General features: G+C 38.2%; 2 protein-coding genes across 3 annotated transcripts; one reads left to right on the top strand and one right to left on the bottom strand.

Moving 5' to 3' along the window:
* Nucleotides 1–430: 430 nt before the first annotated feature.
* On the bottom strand, nt 431–5,570 carry LOC122654563 (probable cytochrome c oxidase subunit 5C-1). 2 transcript variants are annotated; one of them, XM_043848697.1, is made up of 2 exons: nt 5,502–5,570; nt 431–875 (listed from the first exon to the last, which is right to left on the bottom strand). In XM_043848697.1, exon 2 carries the CDS (start codon nt 842–844, stop codon nt 653–655), a length of 192 nt encoding a protein of 63 aa, XP_043704632.1. In that variant the 5' UTR covers nt 845–875; nt 5,502–5,570; the 3' UTR covers nt 431–652. The 2 variants fall into 2 exon arrangements, with proteins under 2 accessions (XP_043704632.1, XP_043704633.1); XM_043848698.1 differs by having other exon boundaries at nt 431–873; nt 5,509–5,551.
* A 754-nt stretch (nt 5,571–6,324) lies between these two features.
* LOC122654562 (dnaJ homolog subfamily B member 6-like) lies at nt 6,325–8,640 on the top strand. Its single transcript, XM_043848696.1, has 6 exons — nt 6,325–6,435; nt 6,738–6,831; nt 6,950–7,023; nt 7,134–7,193; nt 8,003–8,246; nt 8,527–8,640. The coding sequence occupies exons 1-6, from the start codon at nt 6,331–6,333 to the stop codon at nt 8,601–8,603; spliced, it is 654 nt and encodes a 217-aa protein (XP_043704631.1). The 5' UTR covers nt 6,325–6,330; the 3' UTR covers nt 8,604–8,640.
* Nucleotides 8,641–15,570: the final 6,930 nt, after the last annotated feature.

Below are 15,570 nucleotides of genomic sequence, written 5' to 3'. Positions count from 1 at the left end.
AGTTCATACCAGAAGCCTCGACCTCTGGTCAATTTGGAGCGTCACTTCTGTATCCAGTGGTTGGAGTACCAAATCGGCCTCCATATGGCAGAAAATAGATCCACCAAAGCAAGCTCTATATATGACCCTCAGTGGTAGTGGAGAGTCGACATACCCTGATACTGATAGGTTGGTCACTACAAGGCTAAACTAGCTAGCAGTGTTGACATAACTCTCATTGTCCACAGTCAAAATTGCTATCCTTTCATCTAAACCATTCAAGACTTGCATTAACATCATCTGAGTTCATAACCATGCAGTCAGAACAGACCGATTAATTAATTGGCCACAACATATCAGGAAATATCAAATATCCATATCCGGTTGGCCTACTCTGTAAAACAATTACTTCCCTCCCAACGAAGAAAAGAACAAAAAAAAAAAAAAAATTCACTTTCATATTGCTTCAAATTAGGCAATCATGTATTAAAAGATGTACGATGATCAAAATGTGTTTCACAATGTTGGTGCCAGACACATTTATTAATACCTATACTACTCAATTATGCTCATTTCCATCCAAACTTCCTCGAGTCGATTGCAAAGTACCACAATGAACAAAAAGCCATTTTTGAAGGCATCAATGGGATCACACATATTGGAGGCGGAAAGTCTACTCTTCAGCAACAATACTAATCTCACCTTTCTCGAGCATGTCATAAAAGGCTCTCACTTTCCTCTGCTCATTCCAGTGATGCATTTTCCACATCCCTCCGGCCATCAACCCAAGGGCAGTCCCTATGATGATCTCCTTTACCACACTTGGTCCTTTCAATGTGGCGTGAGCAATCTTGTGGCCAGCCATTCGCTTGAGCAGCTAAAAGAATTCCCTGTAACTTCAAGTAAATAGGAATATCAAGGGACAGTACTTCACATGTAATATCTGTCAAATATCAGAAAGACCAAACTAGACCTTTTTCCGCAAGGGGAAAAAAAAAAAAGAAAAATTAATTGTGATGGATCACAACTCACAATCGAAATGCTAGAATGATTATAGACGTTCCCAGAGTACAAAAGAAAAATGGCATAGAAACAATCCTTCAAAACTAATAAATCATTATTTAACTCAATTTGAACAGTTCAGGTTTTCATTAATTTTGATTATTTATTGGACAAAGGTATACCCAATTGGTGGCAGATCAAAGTTCCAATGGTTGCTATTTTTCCTTCACATGAGGCTGCTTTGACCATTCCAACCATTGGATCTATAGGGTATCCTTAGTAACAAAAAAAAAAAAAAAAAAACCAAAAAAGACAAGGTATCCCTAGATAGACCACATGTCAAATTCAGTAGGACCTTTCCCCCTTGTACTTTCCAATGAAAATTCAAAATCTTTATTTGGTGACTCAAGCTGAAACTTGGAACATGAGAAGAAGGAGATGTAGATAAACCAGTGCCTTGCCTTGTCACTATCCTAATTCCTCTTATTAGCTTAAAGAGATAATTATCCTAGAAAACCCAACGAGACAAATCAATGCACCCACCTAACCTATGGGCCCAGCCCAATAAGAGCCAAACACATCCAATATGGACCACCATGATCAAAGCCTGGTTCTCTTCAGTGTACAACACAGCAGGTGCAAGAGACAACTCAACACCTTCCCCTTATACTTCCATTGGTACGACCTTTTCACAATTCTATAATATCTGGTCAGGTTCAATCAAGCTAAAACTTCGACAAGAGTAAAGGATGACATGGACAAGAGTATAGAAGTTGATGTACTCAATCATGATACCTCACAGCAAATTCTCTGTAAGCATGCCTCCATCTTCATTTAGGGGCAGTATGCATGCTCCCATGCTAGAGCAGGAGCAGCCTTCCTCATCACAAAGGGATGATGGTATATAAATAGAAAAGAAAAAATACAATGGGAAGAACACCCTTTAAGAACATGAGTTGAGCGCACAAAAGGTAACCACAACCCCACACAGTGTGACATATCCAAAGAGTCCATTTGTTCATGAAATGGAAACCCCCATTACCCTCTCTTTTTCCGGTAATCCGCCAATTGCAAACATCAAACATCAGATAATGGAAAAGGGACACATTCAAAGATAATGTTAAATCTCTATATGTATAGAATTATGAAAAGTTCTCCAAGTCCATTCTTTTGCAACACCAATTTAATCTCAACTATCAAAGCTAGACTTCCTCTCAACTACAAAATGTCCAAAAGAGCATTTATGTCAAAATGATTCACTTGGGCATCGCTTTCTGACTCCTGAGTGTAGTCAATGACATTCCAGATCCTGACTCCACTCCCACGCATGAGGGTTCATTATGTTGAACACTCCAAACAAGCAATTCAATAGAGTCAAAGACCCAGACTCCAATGAAAATCATAGATATAGGTCTTCAATTGAACAGGCCATACCAGCAGACTCGTATCAAGATTGGCTGGTTGCTATCCAAGTTGATTCAGCAGTTCCCCCCTCCATAACTAGGTTGTTACAGGTATTCCAAAGAAGCTGTTTTACCCAAACTGGGCTAATTTGATCCCAAAGGTCTAACACTAAATCCTTGGTGACAACATTGACTCCACCAATTCTTGATTTGGCAGACAAACTACAAAATAATTCTTGATTTGGCTGAGTTTTGCATAGTTCTTTACTTTGAAAAGAATAAATAGAGTAGAGTCAAACAATCTATCAATAAGTTCTCATACAACACTACTAGAGAGGATTCCCTCCTAAAGGCCATAATAAAGCTTAAAGATCCTGAGAAGCATTGAGAGAGAACATGAGAATGAAATTTTTGGATTTTTTTGAACCAACTAAAGGAAATCAACTCAACTCAAATAAGCCTTTTTCCCAACTAAATGAGGTTGGCTAAATGAATCTTGTTTTACCATTCACATGAATCAACTAAAAAGTATTTACTTCAATCAGCAGACACAAAATCTGAGTTTGTAGATGGAATGCCAGCCAGCAATAACAAACTGAAACGAAACAAACTTATGCTAACATAGATAGTAACCATCAACGATAGAAAACAGATTATTAAGCATAAAATAAAACCAGCAACCATCTAATTCTTCAAACTATAGAATATATTTCTCTTCAATTAAATTTACCAATACAATAGCATGTCAAACACGTATTAATATCACACTCGTAAATAGCAATCCTAATCCAATAAAACTTAGTGTCTAACTCATAAAAATAAGAAACATACATTGGCATCATGGAGTACTATCTAATTCCACAGAAGCTATTTAAAGATTGGCGAACAAAAGTTATATTCTAAAAGCACTAATTTGATGTAAATCAGCAACTCCAAAAGATCCATTACCCAGTGGAGGTCCCACCTATGAAGGGTACTAGGAGAGGTGAGTTTGGAGACTGTCCTAACCTTTGGCATTTTGGGCAAAGTGGTTGATCTCAAGACTCAAACCCGGGCATTTGCCTTGATTTACTATTGCTTCAAGCAACGGCCCCTTTTTAAAACAATAAAACTACTAACAGACAGAAAACAGAACATTATTAAGGCCATCTATGGACCCACATTAAGTACTCTAGCAGGTCATATTCTAACACCCCCTATTTTTATTTTTATTTTTATTTTTATTTTATGTAAACTGATGTCAACTCTAGTATGGAATAGAACAAAGAGAAAACACTAAAAATTCCAATACTGGAAAATTTTGAGAAAATAATGGGCACATTGTGGAATTGTTATATTCAACTAATTTTTATATCAACTGCTGTGAACTCTTGCACGATGTTAAACCAAAGAAAAAACTAAAAAATTTCAACTAAGGAAAAAACTTAGAAAAAATGTGGCAACATTTTGAAATTGTTGTATTCAAATAATTTCTCATTTTGAAAACCTTAATGTAAGAAAGACTTTGAAGAAAATCTCAGGAAAATTTGGAACCATTGTTGAAGGGAATCGTTCAATGGAAGCCTATATATATATATATATATATATATATTTTACTTAATATCTCATTTATGTCTCACATGTAACATTAACAGAAAGCTGGTACAAATATCTTACAGAACATCATTGTTAAAATGATTTTAAAATGCTCAGGGAGGTTATATGTTTGCCTGACATGATTGAAACAAAAAAAATCATAAGTTCTAAATTTATATCGTAAGGAACCATGTTATTGCAAATGAAGTTTCTTGTTGGACATTAAATGACACACTTCTTGGGTCCAAATGTAAACATTTCTATTGGATTTCATCCCATGAATGAAATTTGATCCATACTCAATTCTTCTCTTTGTCAAACAAATCAAGCATGACAAGATACACAACTTTGACATTTTTGTTAGAAAATAATGTGCAGAATGTTTATATATCAGAACCTAGATGCATTTTCTTAGTTTAACCTAGCAAGGTGTCATCAAGGAATGCCTCGATTCTAATTTATCTTTAATAAAGGTAAATGATAACATATCCATTAACAATAATTCCAGATAAAGATAATTATAAGATCATTAGTTTTTCAATTCACACAAAATTTTTCCCCACCGCAAACAACCTAAAAACTCAGTCAGGATTTATTCCTACAATCTTACCCGAGACACCACCTAAATAGTTTAAAACATATTCAGTCTACTATCAAAACCCTAACAGCTCTGGGAAAAGCCCACAAAATCAAACTCAAGCAAAATCAGATTAAGATATTGGATAAAACGGGAAAAAATGACAAAACACATCACTTCCAGATGAAATCCAAAAATCAAAATAAAAACATTCAAAGAACAAGACGGAAGTGAAAGTATATCTAACTTCTCCTAAAATACACAAATGGAAAAATAAAAAGAACAATATATACACATCAGAAAAGGTCGCGGGCACTACATTGCCCGCGAAACCTTCCGTCGTGCCCTGATTTCCTACCGACTTGGTGTGACGATTTGTGTAGGGCTTTCTCCCTTTAGGTTTTCACCGGTCCCTGTCATTATTTTTCATGTTTTCAGCTTTCAGTTCCAGGATTTATAATTTTCAGGCTTAGGATTTAGGTTTAATCGCTCAAATCTCGAAATCCACGCGCTCAAATTTCCAGTTTATTGGTTTCAAACCGCGAGTTTCATAATGGAAGGTATTTTCATGGCGTTTTCCGTCAATCCCCCTTTTATCTATCTCTGTGCGTTTTCCAACAATTTCCAGCAGGCTTTGAAAAAGGAGAGATGGGGTTGGTAAAGGAACACATATAACGAAATTTCTAGGGTTAGATCGACCAAAGTCGAAGATAGATCCGAGCACTGAATCACTTCCATAAAAACGATCCTCCGGTGTTAAACAGAAATCTCATCGATGAATTGAAGCGATGCAAAAGGAACCCTAATCCAGAAATAATGATTGCCAAATAACTTAAAAAAATACCAGTTCAAAAGGCATCAATAATGGATCTCAGACAAAGAGATCTCCATCACCGTAGGACACGAGATTTCAGGTCAATTGCAAGAAACAGAGAGAGAAACTGAGAGAAATTCATAGACCATACCTGTTCCTGCTAATGGCGACGACTGCGGTCTCAGTGGCAGCTCGATACGAATGCGCGTGTCCGAGAAGAAGCGGTTTGAACAATAGGTCACCTCCGGTGGAATTTAAGGACAGAATTCGCCCGGTCTAACCGGTTATCGAAGTGAGGCCACCCATCCCTTTCGCGATCCCTTTACAACTACAGTGATAGGCTTAGCCGAAATCATGACTTATTAACCGTCAGATTGGCATATCACAGGTATTACCTTCGACGATCAACAAAAATACAAAATACAACAAATTTTCTGAAAATAATGGAAAAGTTTCAAGTATAGGCCCAATTCCAAAACTAGACCAGAAGGGAATGGAAAAGTTGTGTAACCAACCAATGCCGTCAAACGAGACTTTCAGGAAAGGCAATAAACAAAGAACCTTCTGGAGACACCAAAGAAAATAAATCTACAGTCTACGAGGAATCTGAACCGTCCATCAGTGACAGAAGAACAAACAGTAACTAAAAAAAGCCTATTTAAAAGCCAGTTTCTGGAGACTTCTAAACCTTAATTAGCGTTTTGGGTGGGGTTGTCTGGAGTTGCTCCTCCATTCCCAACTCCATTCCCTTCTCCTATTCTCTCTACGGAAGCAATTTTTTCCTGAGGTTCCGTGTTTGAACCATCATCAAAGATGTAGCTTTTAATGCTTCTCTTTTCTCATATAATAAATTAAGTATTCCATCTCCTTCTGCTCCTCCACCTCCACCTCCCCCTTTCATCTATCTATGGTTTGGTCACAGAAATTCGTCGACAACCCCTAGTTACGTTTGGTTCTTCTACCGCTTCTCTCAACTAGTAATGGCTGACGGAGAAGAGAAGAGCTCTGATTTTTATGCTGTTTTGGGTTTGAAGAAGGAATGCACTGCAACGGAGCTAAAAAAAGCATATAAGAAGCTCGCTTTGGTTAGAATTAATGATAAACCCTTATTTTGCTCTTTAATATTTTTTTTTCCTCTTATCGTATTCTTGTTCTTACTAGCTCGAACTTGGAACCGGTTAATGGCGCCGGCAAAACACGAATTTGTTCTTGTATTTATCTTTGTTCAGTCTTTACGCCGTTTAAAAGGTCACTTGTGTTATTCTGTATGTGAATCAGTCCAATTAAAGTTGGTATCTTCGCCAATTAATTTCGAAATCTTTATTCGGCTTGTCCCTACGAATACTATGGTAGTTCATAATATAATGATAACTAGTAATTCCTGCAGCGATGGCATCCAGACAGATGCTCAGCGTCAGGAAATTCCAAACACGCGGATGAAGCGAAGAAAAATTTCCAGTCAATACAAGAAGCTTATTCCGGTAATTCGTGTGTGGTTTTCCCCAAGCAGCGGGGTTGCCCTTTTACTGAAATCTTTAAGATGAGTTATTATAGTTGATACCTCTTACGCTTCTAACAAACTTCACGTTGTTTCGACAGTTCTATCAGACTCGAATAAGAGATTCCTGTACGATTTGGGAGCATACGACGATGACGATGATGATGACGAAAATGTAGGTTGTGACGGAAAATGTTAAATAACTATTATTTTGTTGGGTTACGGTTGAATTGGGAAATCCTACCCAAATGGTTTCTGAGTTTTCCATTTTACCGATTATTGCAGGGAATGGGCGACTTTTTGGGTGAAATGACGGTGATGATGAGCCAGACCAATAAGTCCAGTGTAAGTATCGCTTCTTCCCTCTTTGAGATTCTCAATGGATATTCTTTTTTTCGAGCGATTAGAGATCGATTCAACTTCCATAGGTGGTTAATCTTCCTGGTTCGAGTAAAAAGGATTAACTCTCACAATCCATTTCGGCCTCCAAACGAGGGATCGTGTACAGTACTGTCACAAGGAGAGTTTTATCAGACGACGATAGGCGTCACAGATCGAACTGCCGTCGTCTTTTGACTCCCGTTTTGATCGGCGGCGGCCTCCATTTTTGAGCTTCGTTTGTGGTTATCAACATTCTGTTTCTACACTTGTTCGATAGAAAGCCACGTTGACCTTTCTGATCTCCAATAGCCAATGATTCGAATTTTGAAATCGAAAAAAAAGGGGCAAAATAAGAACCAGTCAGAGAGAGAGAGAGAGGAAGCTTCAAGAAAGATTGAGAACCTCACAGGGGTCAAGCACATCTAAGTAGTGGGAGGTGGATCTCATGTGGATCTCATCTCGGGCAGTGTGTTTGGGCAAGGGTAGAATAGTTATTTTTCCTCGTCAATTGAGAGGATAAAGATACGAAAAACAGGCCAACGTGAAGCCAGGTCAGAGGTGATATAACGGTGGTGGGGCCCAGAATTCCTTTTGTTTTGCACAGAATAGCGATTCGCTGCTTGTGTAGTCGTCCTCGTCCACAAGCTTTCTTCTTCCTCATCTGCTTGCCTTCTGTTTGTTTGTCGTGAAGCATTGGCGTGCTACGGGATGAATAGGAAATTAATAATGGTTCTTTTTTTTGGTGTTTTTGTTTGGTTTTCTGTTTCAAACAGGGGAAAGGACAGGAGAGTTTCAAAGATCTTCAGGAACTGTTCGATGAAATGTTCCAGAGTGACATGGATGCTTTCCATCCCGCCTCCTCTCAGGGCGCCTCTTTTTCTTCTTATTCTTCTATTACTACCCACATCGACAATAGCAAGGAGAACAAGAGAGCTTGCTCCGGGCTGAACTCCGAGAGATCAAGCAGTTTCGATGCAGAATCCATGGAAATTCCCAGTTTTTGTATAGGAGTAAGCCCCTCTCTCTCTCTCGCTCGCTCCTTTTTTTGCGTATTAGTATAATTTGGGTGGCATGGCTTGGAAAACTCCAGAGTCCGTCTGTACATTCACCACGTGTTGTTTTTTTATTCTTACACACGATGATGCAAAACGAGCAAAACGTGGGGGGGGGTGATGTGCTTGAAAGAGAGCTAGCGTCCGCTGTGTGTGTGTGTCTCTGTCTTCCCATATAGCAATTTAATTAAAGTTTGTAGAGTATTATGCCTTAGCGTTTTTAGTGCGTTAAATTGTTTTTGATTAGGCAAAGGGGAGGGAAGATTGCAAGGGGAAAGGTGGAAAGGAAAGACGGAGGAACACTGGTTGGAGGAAATCATGATGCCTCAGGAAAGAGTAAGAAAAAAAAAAAAGGAAAACGGAATTTTTTTAGATTTGATTTCACTGGAAGATATCACCACCACCAACACCGCAGGAGCAGTGCCAGCCGGTGTCCTGCTTATGATTGTCTCGGTCGGTACTAAAAGATCATGTGATTGAAGAATTCTAGCACTATTATTATCTATGGCATGTAAAACTATTGCTACCATAATAGGTTTTGCAATACCTACTTCTTCGGCTATCTATACTCTATGGTATTTGTTAAACATTAGAAAAAAATATCAAAGAAATGCTCTTAAAAATTGTAGAAGTTAAACTCTCTGTTTTAGTAACAAAAGTTTTTTTTTTTTTTTTTTGGTTTTTCTCAATTCCATTATAGCTTTTCCTCTCTCACATTTTTTACTTTGCTAATCCGACAAAGGTTGCCCCCTTCCCCCCCCCCCCCCCCCAAAAAAAAAAGAAAAAGAAAAAAGAGTTGGGGTTGGATCCTATTTGATTGACCCTAAAAAAAATCTTAGATGTGTCAACTTCTCAGTTCCCCCTTCTTGATTAATGGTTTTGTTTTTTTTCTTTTTTTTGGATACGACTTGATTAATGAGCTCTTTGATTTCCTTTATTTTTTAAATGTCGCAAGACATCTATTTGCCACGTGAATAGATGATGTGTCTATTCCGACCATTGGATGGAGAGGACATAGTCTAGTTAAGTCACATGTCAAATTTCAAAGTCTAATTCAATCAAATATTCCTCTTTTGTATTGGCATACATAATATGTCTATCTATGCATTTGTACCAATACTTTAGATATTACTATGCACTCTCTAAACTTTGAGTGGGGTTGATGATTTAAATTTAAAAAAAAAAACATAAAAATGGATGTCTTAGATTTGCCTTGTGGAGTTGTGGTATTTGGAAACATTACCTTTCATTGTTACATGGGTATCTAAGTAGTGTAAAGCAAAAGTTTTTCCACAAGGTTGTTCAAGAAACAAATTCTTTAATGGTCATGTTAAAATTTGACATGTGGAAAAGTGCTGTGACATTTGACATCTGGATTTTACTGAAAAGATCACAATAGATTGTGTCAAATTTTAGCCTCAAATTTAATTATAGGAAATTTTTACGTATCATCCCTGAGGTATCACGTAAGTATAAACACACTCCCCCAATGTTGAAAAATTTTGTATATCCCTTTGAGGTTCACAAAAGTTAACACATGACCTCATTTTGTTAGTTTATAACTAATAACATTAAAAATATGGGGTGAACTAACAAAAATGCCCTTGCAAGAAAGAAAAAATAAACCTGTTAGATATAGATCCATAGATCCAAAATGCCTCAAATAGGGTGTTTTTTTTTTGCCAAAAAAAAAAAGAGCGGAATCTTAGTTTCCATGGTGTTCACTATTTTTTTTTCCCCTTACAAGGGCATTTTGTTAGTTCATCCCATTTTTTTAACGTCATTAGTCATAAACTAACAAAATGGGGGCATGTATTAATTTTTGTGAACCGCAGGGGGATTACGTAGAATTTTTCAAAACTAAGGGGTGTGTTTATACTTATGTGATATCTCAAGGATGGTATCTGAAAATTTTTCTTTAATTATTTATCCCTCCCATCTAATGTCTTTTTTTTTATGGTAAACAATATTCTATTCATTGGAGAGTGAAGAGCACATGGTGTCATCTTTACAAAGATTGATCGGCCATGGAGTGGAAGTAGGCCAGCTTGTCATACTCTCTATAGACAAGGCCTTCCTGGACAAAGTATCAGCCACTTGGTTGAGGGACCTTGATAAAAGCTGAAAGTTATAGGACACAAAAAATGTGGACAAATGATGGATATCCTTTATAATAGGCAGGACTCCAAACGAGGGATCCTTTGTCTTTGACTGCAACAGATTGATCATCTTCAAGCTATCAGATTCCACAAGAACATTATCAAAGCAATCTCCTATACCGTGTAGAAGGCTTGTTCTCATCGCAAGGGCCTCCCCTTGCAAGATGTTCAAAAACTTCATAGGCTCCGAAACTGCGAGAACAGGTTTTCCACAGTGATCTCTGAACACAAACCCAGTCCCAGATTTCTCCTTGACTGTAGATAGAGAAGCGTCACAGCTGATTTTAATTGTACCCGAGCTGGAAGGTTGCCATCTGCCAACGGCTTTGGAATCGAGAGAGGGAGGGGCTCTATTATACTTTGTATCCCCCATCTAATGTCATACCATCATATATATGTCCATATATGCTTATTGATGCTCCAACTACTATTGTGTATTTTCTAAATTTTCAATTCCTTCCTTGTTTTTCCAATTGGAAAGCTCTATCCAACTTGAGACTTGACATGTGAGTAGATATTAGATAGCATTGGGGTCTATTTATCTACAAAGTTTCGGTTAAATTGAATCTACCACATGGTAGATCTTGGTGCTTGTTAAAGGGATTTTTTTTTAAACGTCTGTCCTAGTGTGCTACTTGCTATTTATTAATCCAATGTTATCTTGTGCATTAAAAATAATAAAAGTCATAAAAAGGGGGAAAATGGCAGTATGGTGGTTTTCTTAGGAAATGGGGAACTTCGTTACTAACCACAAAAAAAAAAAAAAAAGTTACATGAAACTTGTGTGTGCACGTGGGGTGAAAAGCCTTAAATAATATATAGAGTCATAAAGAAGAAGAAAACGCTGGCGAGCATGCATAGTCTTGAGTTTGGATCTGCTACCCACATCGGGACGGGTGGGAAGAGATCTGAACCCTCTATGGGAGGTGTTGGATCCACCTCTAGGGTGCGAAACCCACTACCCATGGAGGGGTCAAATCTATCCCCACCCGTCCCTGTGTGGATAGTTGATCCGGATTCGTTTTGAGTTTTGGAGATGGGGACGAGGAAATGATCTTGCCACATGACATGGCAACCTGCCCCATGAAAAGCCGAAACCCCACCCCTGAGATGTCAGTCCGTGAAAATCGGCATGCATGACCACTGCGTCCCATATATATAATAATATACACGTGAGACAAGCTTGGACCCATATGCACTAGCCGCCCTTTCTCTTTTTTCGGGTTTGATGGTCCCACGGGCTGGCCCAGTGTGTTGGGGATATGGCAGTTGGCCAAGTTGCTACAACTTGCGGGTCAAAAGCAACTGCAAATTGTTGGACCTCAAGGGAGGCTCAAGCTGTGTAGAGAAAGAGAAGATCATCGAATCCACACCGACAAGGTCGGGCGATATTGGGGTCAATTTATAAAATTTGATTCACCAAATATTATAAATAATATTTTAAATCAACTTGGGCAACTTGATCGACCAAACATGGAAGAGAAATTTTTTTTTTTCCCCAATCCCCAATTTCCAATTTGGGTAACTTTGGGTGCTCTGTATGGTGTCGACGCTACTCAATTCATAGAATTTAGACTCTTCCAACTTCCATTTCTAATCTCTCCCAAGTATAAAAATAAGGTCCCTATCAGTATAACCATATATTTATAACTGAGCACCTTACAAGACGGTTACACTTACCCACATCCACTTCCAAGTTCCAAGGCTGCCGAGTAAGCGATCCTTCTCGAAAGAGTGTGTCACTTGTGCAGTTGTGTTGTACTAACAACATTGATCCTTATTGCCAGCCTTTTTGTTGTTGTTTTGATATATAATATTAAGGTTGAGATTGGAGACTACTTGAAGTTGAAGATGACATTAGACTTGCGTAAAAAGGGTTTTGTTAAAATCTCATATAAAAAGGAAGAGGACAGAGAGACAGTCTGAGGCTTGATCATTGATATGTAGAAACAGTAATCACTTGAAACTATCAGAGAATTGATATGTCTGAATGGCTGAACTCGTGGGTTATATATGGGCTTGGACTTGGCTGTTCCCGTATGGATACAACCATTGGGCTCACATGGCTGATCGAATGGGTCACAACCATTGGGCTCAACGTTATTCCAAAGGTTGCACCTCACTTTAACCAGCCATCGATCCAACGGTCGGATCCTAAGTACCCCTTTGATCAGACAGTGACCCAATGGTTGGAACCTAACCATCGCACTGGTTCACTGACCTGTGACCTAGAAAAGATTAAGGCACCTCATTGCGAGACGATGCGCAATGCAAAGTGTGCCTCCCGCACGTGCACGCTCTCAGACGGTTACCATCCTCGTTCAAGTGCACTGTACAACCCTTTCTAAACATAATATGTGATAATAGATCATTATCACATATAAGCCAAAAGAAATTTTCTTTCATAACCGATGTGGGACTAAAAAAGTCCCACATTATTATTTGAAAAATTCCAACAAGTTTGCATTTGTTGTGGTTGGAATGTAAATCATTACGTCAAAGAAAACTTATACATCACATATTAAGAATTGAACAAGAAAGAGAGTCAGAGTGGACTCCAAGGTGAACTCTTTGATGTTTAAATCAAAACTCCGAGTAACTATAGTATGAGATGGGAATTGAAAGAGCACTAATGTTAAATCTATTAATTATTGATTGTGTTATCTTGTACTTTACCTTCCTATTTATAGGAGAGGTGGTTGGTAGAGTCTGATGATTCGGAAAAAGGAAAGTCCTTGTAGATCCTTCCCTTTATGGTGGTGGCGAGTCTAAGACACGAAGGATCATGATAATTGGTGGGCTACTCGTTGACGAACTGTTTTTATGCATATTACATTGGATTTGATCTTTGGGTTGGTTTAAAGATGAATACGATATATGGTACAAAGTTTCAAATATCGTTATTGGCTAATCTGATACTGGGGATAACCTTTGGTCTTTCATTTCAATTTCGTAACATTTGGTAAGAAGATAAGGAGGATCAATAAGAAAGGAAAAGGGAGTCTTCGGAGCTGCTCAAAGAGAGGACCAACTTCTCTTCTGGTTAGAAAGGAAACCAACAAGAAAAAAGGAGGAAGCCCAGCGTCCGGAACGAAGGGAATATGTCCCTCAGATTCGGGTTCCCAACAAGAGCGGAGAATTTACCAAAAGAAGGCCATTTCGGATAAAAAACACAGATTTTTTTTTCAAGGTTAAGGGCTTTCTCGCTTGTTGCCTCCAGTAGTAATACCATGCTATATAGGATCCAGATCTTCTACGGCGCAGTTGCTTGAGCGGCCTAAGCAGCGTAGACACAAGTCAACACGTAATGACAGCCTTACCCTTGCCCGAGTGCCTTGCCCTAGCGAGGGTAAGGTGATCATTGTGCGTGACTCTATGTCTGCATTGCTCAAACCGCTCAGCCAACTACCCTATAGAGGATCTGTTTCCGTGGTATATATGAGTAAAATCATTCAATAATCTATTATTAAAAAGAAAATTGGGGGTAAAATTTAAAATTTCTGATACGCATTCAGACATGCTTTTAGGTCTGAACCGGATGCATTGGTAGAATATTCCAAAGAATCTCCATGAGGGAACAAGAGGGGAAGAATTTACCAAAAGTGCATGTTGGAATTAAGTTAGTGCAATTAGTGTAAAGAATGTTTTGGTCTATCTACCTACCAACTTAATTTGAGCCTTATTAGACCAACTACCACATTGCATAATAGGTGCCACCTACCTAATGTTTCCTAGGTGGCCCGACCAGAAAGCCTAGCTACTTCATGTTTGAATTTATTTCCTTATTGGTTTGTGATAACAAGAAGGTAAAGTCACTACCTAGTGGGGCAGGCCTTGGTGCCCTTAAAAGGTCATAGGTTTGAGTGTGGAAATAGTCATACATTATGCTCTTCTTTAGACCTCATAATGGTAGGAGTCTTGTGCACTTGGTATGCCTTTTCTGGTAGCCATACTAATTTTGAAAATGATTCTAAATTTGACATATGGTTAATAAGGGAATAGCAACAAAGGAAAGCGACGTTATAAGATGTTACAAGAAGAAGATTACGTATTGACGTATTGTGATGTTCAAAAACCATATAGCGTATTTTGTAAGTACCTTAGAAAGTGGTCAAGACAAAAACTCAACCAACGATTTGAATTAAATCTTAAAAATCATACGACTAATATCATGTTAGCATACCTAATTCCAAGGTAAACTGCTAACGTACCCATCCCTTGCCCGACCAAGAGATCTTTACTTGATTGCATGGTCTTTACACAAGCGTTTGGGCCAATTGGTTAGCACGCCTGAATATCTACCAGGAGCAAAAACATCATCTCACGATACATTGTGAAAGGGCATAAGAAACACCGCCAAGTAGTGATCTTTTTTCCTACTATATATTGGCATTTAACATTTAGCCCAATTGATACACCTTTTTTGGGTGATGTGAAAGTAGTCCAATACATTCTTTTTTAGTCATCGAAATCAAAAGATTAGCATTACTTTCCCAATCAACATGCTAATATTCCTTTCTTTCTTTTTTTCTCCTCCTTTTTTTAAATATAAATTTTGATTTTAAATAAATACATGGTTTAATATTCATGGTATTCATCATCAAGAATATGCCCATTGATTTTTTCTGATGCTTGAGAGCGGTGGATAATTTATCAAATATAGGGAATATATAGGAGTATATGTTTCTACCAAAATATATATATATATAAGAGTATATGTAAGGCCAAAATTAGATTTTTTTTCTCCCCATTGACATTAGTGGGGGGGGGGGGGGGTGGTGTGAATCACCCATGGGATAAGGAAAAAGGGCTTTTACATGCATGGTTTGTAATCTTGGATCGGATCAGATCGGTATCGGGTAAGGAAAAAGGGCTTTTACATGCATGGTTTGTAATCTTGGATCGGATCAGATCGGTATCGGGTGAGGCCAATCTCAAAATTAGACTGATATGACAAGGTATTTATGGATCATTCTCTGGATCGATTAACTAGGTTGGATCGGCAGATCCGATCCAATACTTGTCATTTGTTTGAGTATTTTGACCCAGTTTTTGAATTTGTGACCGATCCGTATCGATTTTTCGTATTTTATAATATTTTTTACCAATTCAAGTCCGATCCAATAAAAC

This window comes from Telopea speciosissima, chromosome 3, assembly GCF_018873765.1.
Source record: "Telopea speciosissima isolate NSW1024214 ecotype Mountain lineage chromosome 3, Tspe_v1, whole genome shotgun sequence".
Lineage (NCBI taxonomy): Eukaryota > Viridiplantae > Streptophyta > Magnoliopsida > Proteales > Proteaceae > Telopea > Telopea speciosissima.
The sequence above is the reverse complement of the archived record's forward strand: the minus strand, read 5'-3'. Positions and strand labels throughout refer to the sequence as shown.

Coding starts and splice junctions, on each gene's coding strand:
- LOC122654562 (XM_043848696.1), top strand. CDS start 6,331: ATGGCTGACGGAGAAGAGAAGAGCTCTGATTTTTATGCTGTTTTGGGT. Junction 6,832..6,949: donor AATACAAGAAGCTTATTCCG/GTAATTCGTGTG, acceptor TTGTTTCGACAG/TTCTATCAGACTCGAATAAG. Junction 7,024..7,133: donor ACGATGATGATGACGAAAAT/GTAGGTTGTGAC, acceptor CGATTATTGCAG/GGAATGGGCGACTTTTTGGG.
- LOC122654563 (XM_043848697.1), bottom strand. CDS start 844: ATGGCTGGCCACAAGATTGCTCACGCCACATTGAAAGGACCAAGTGTG.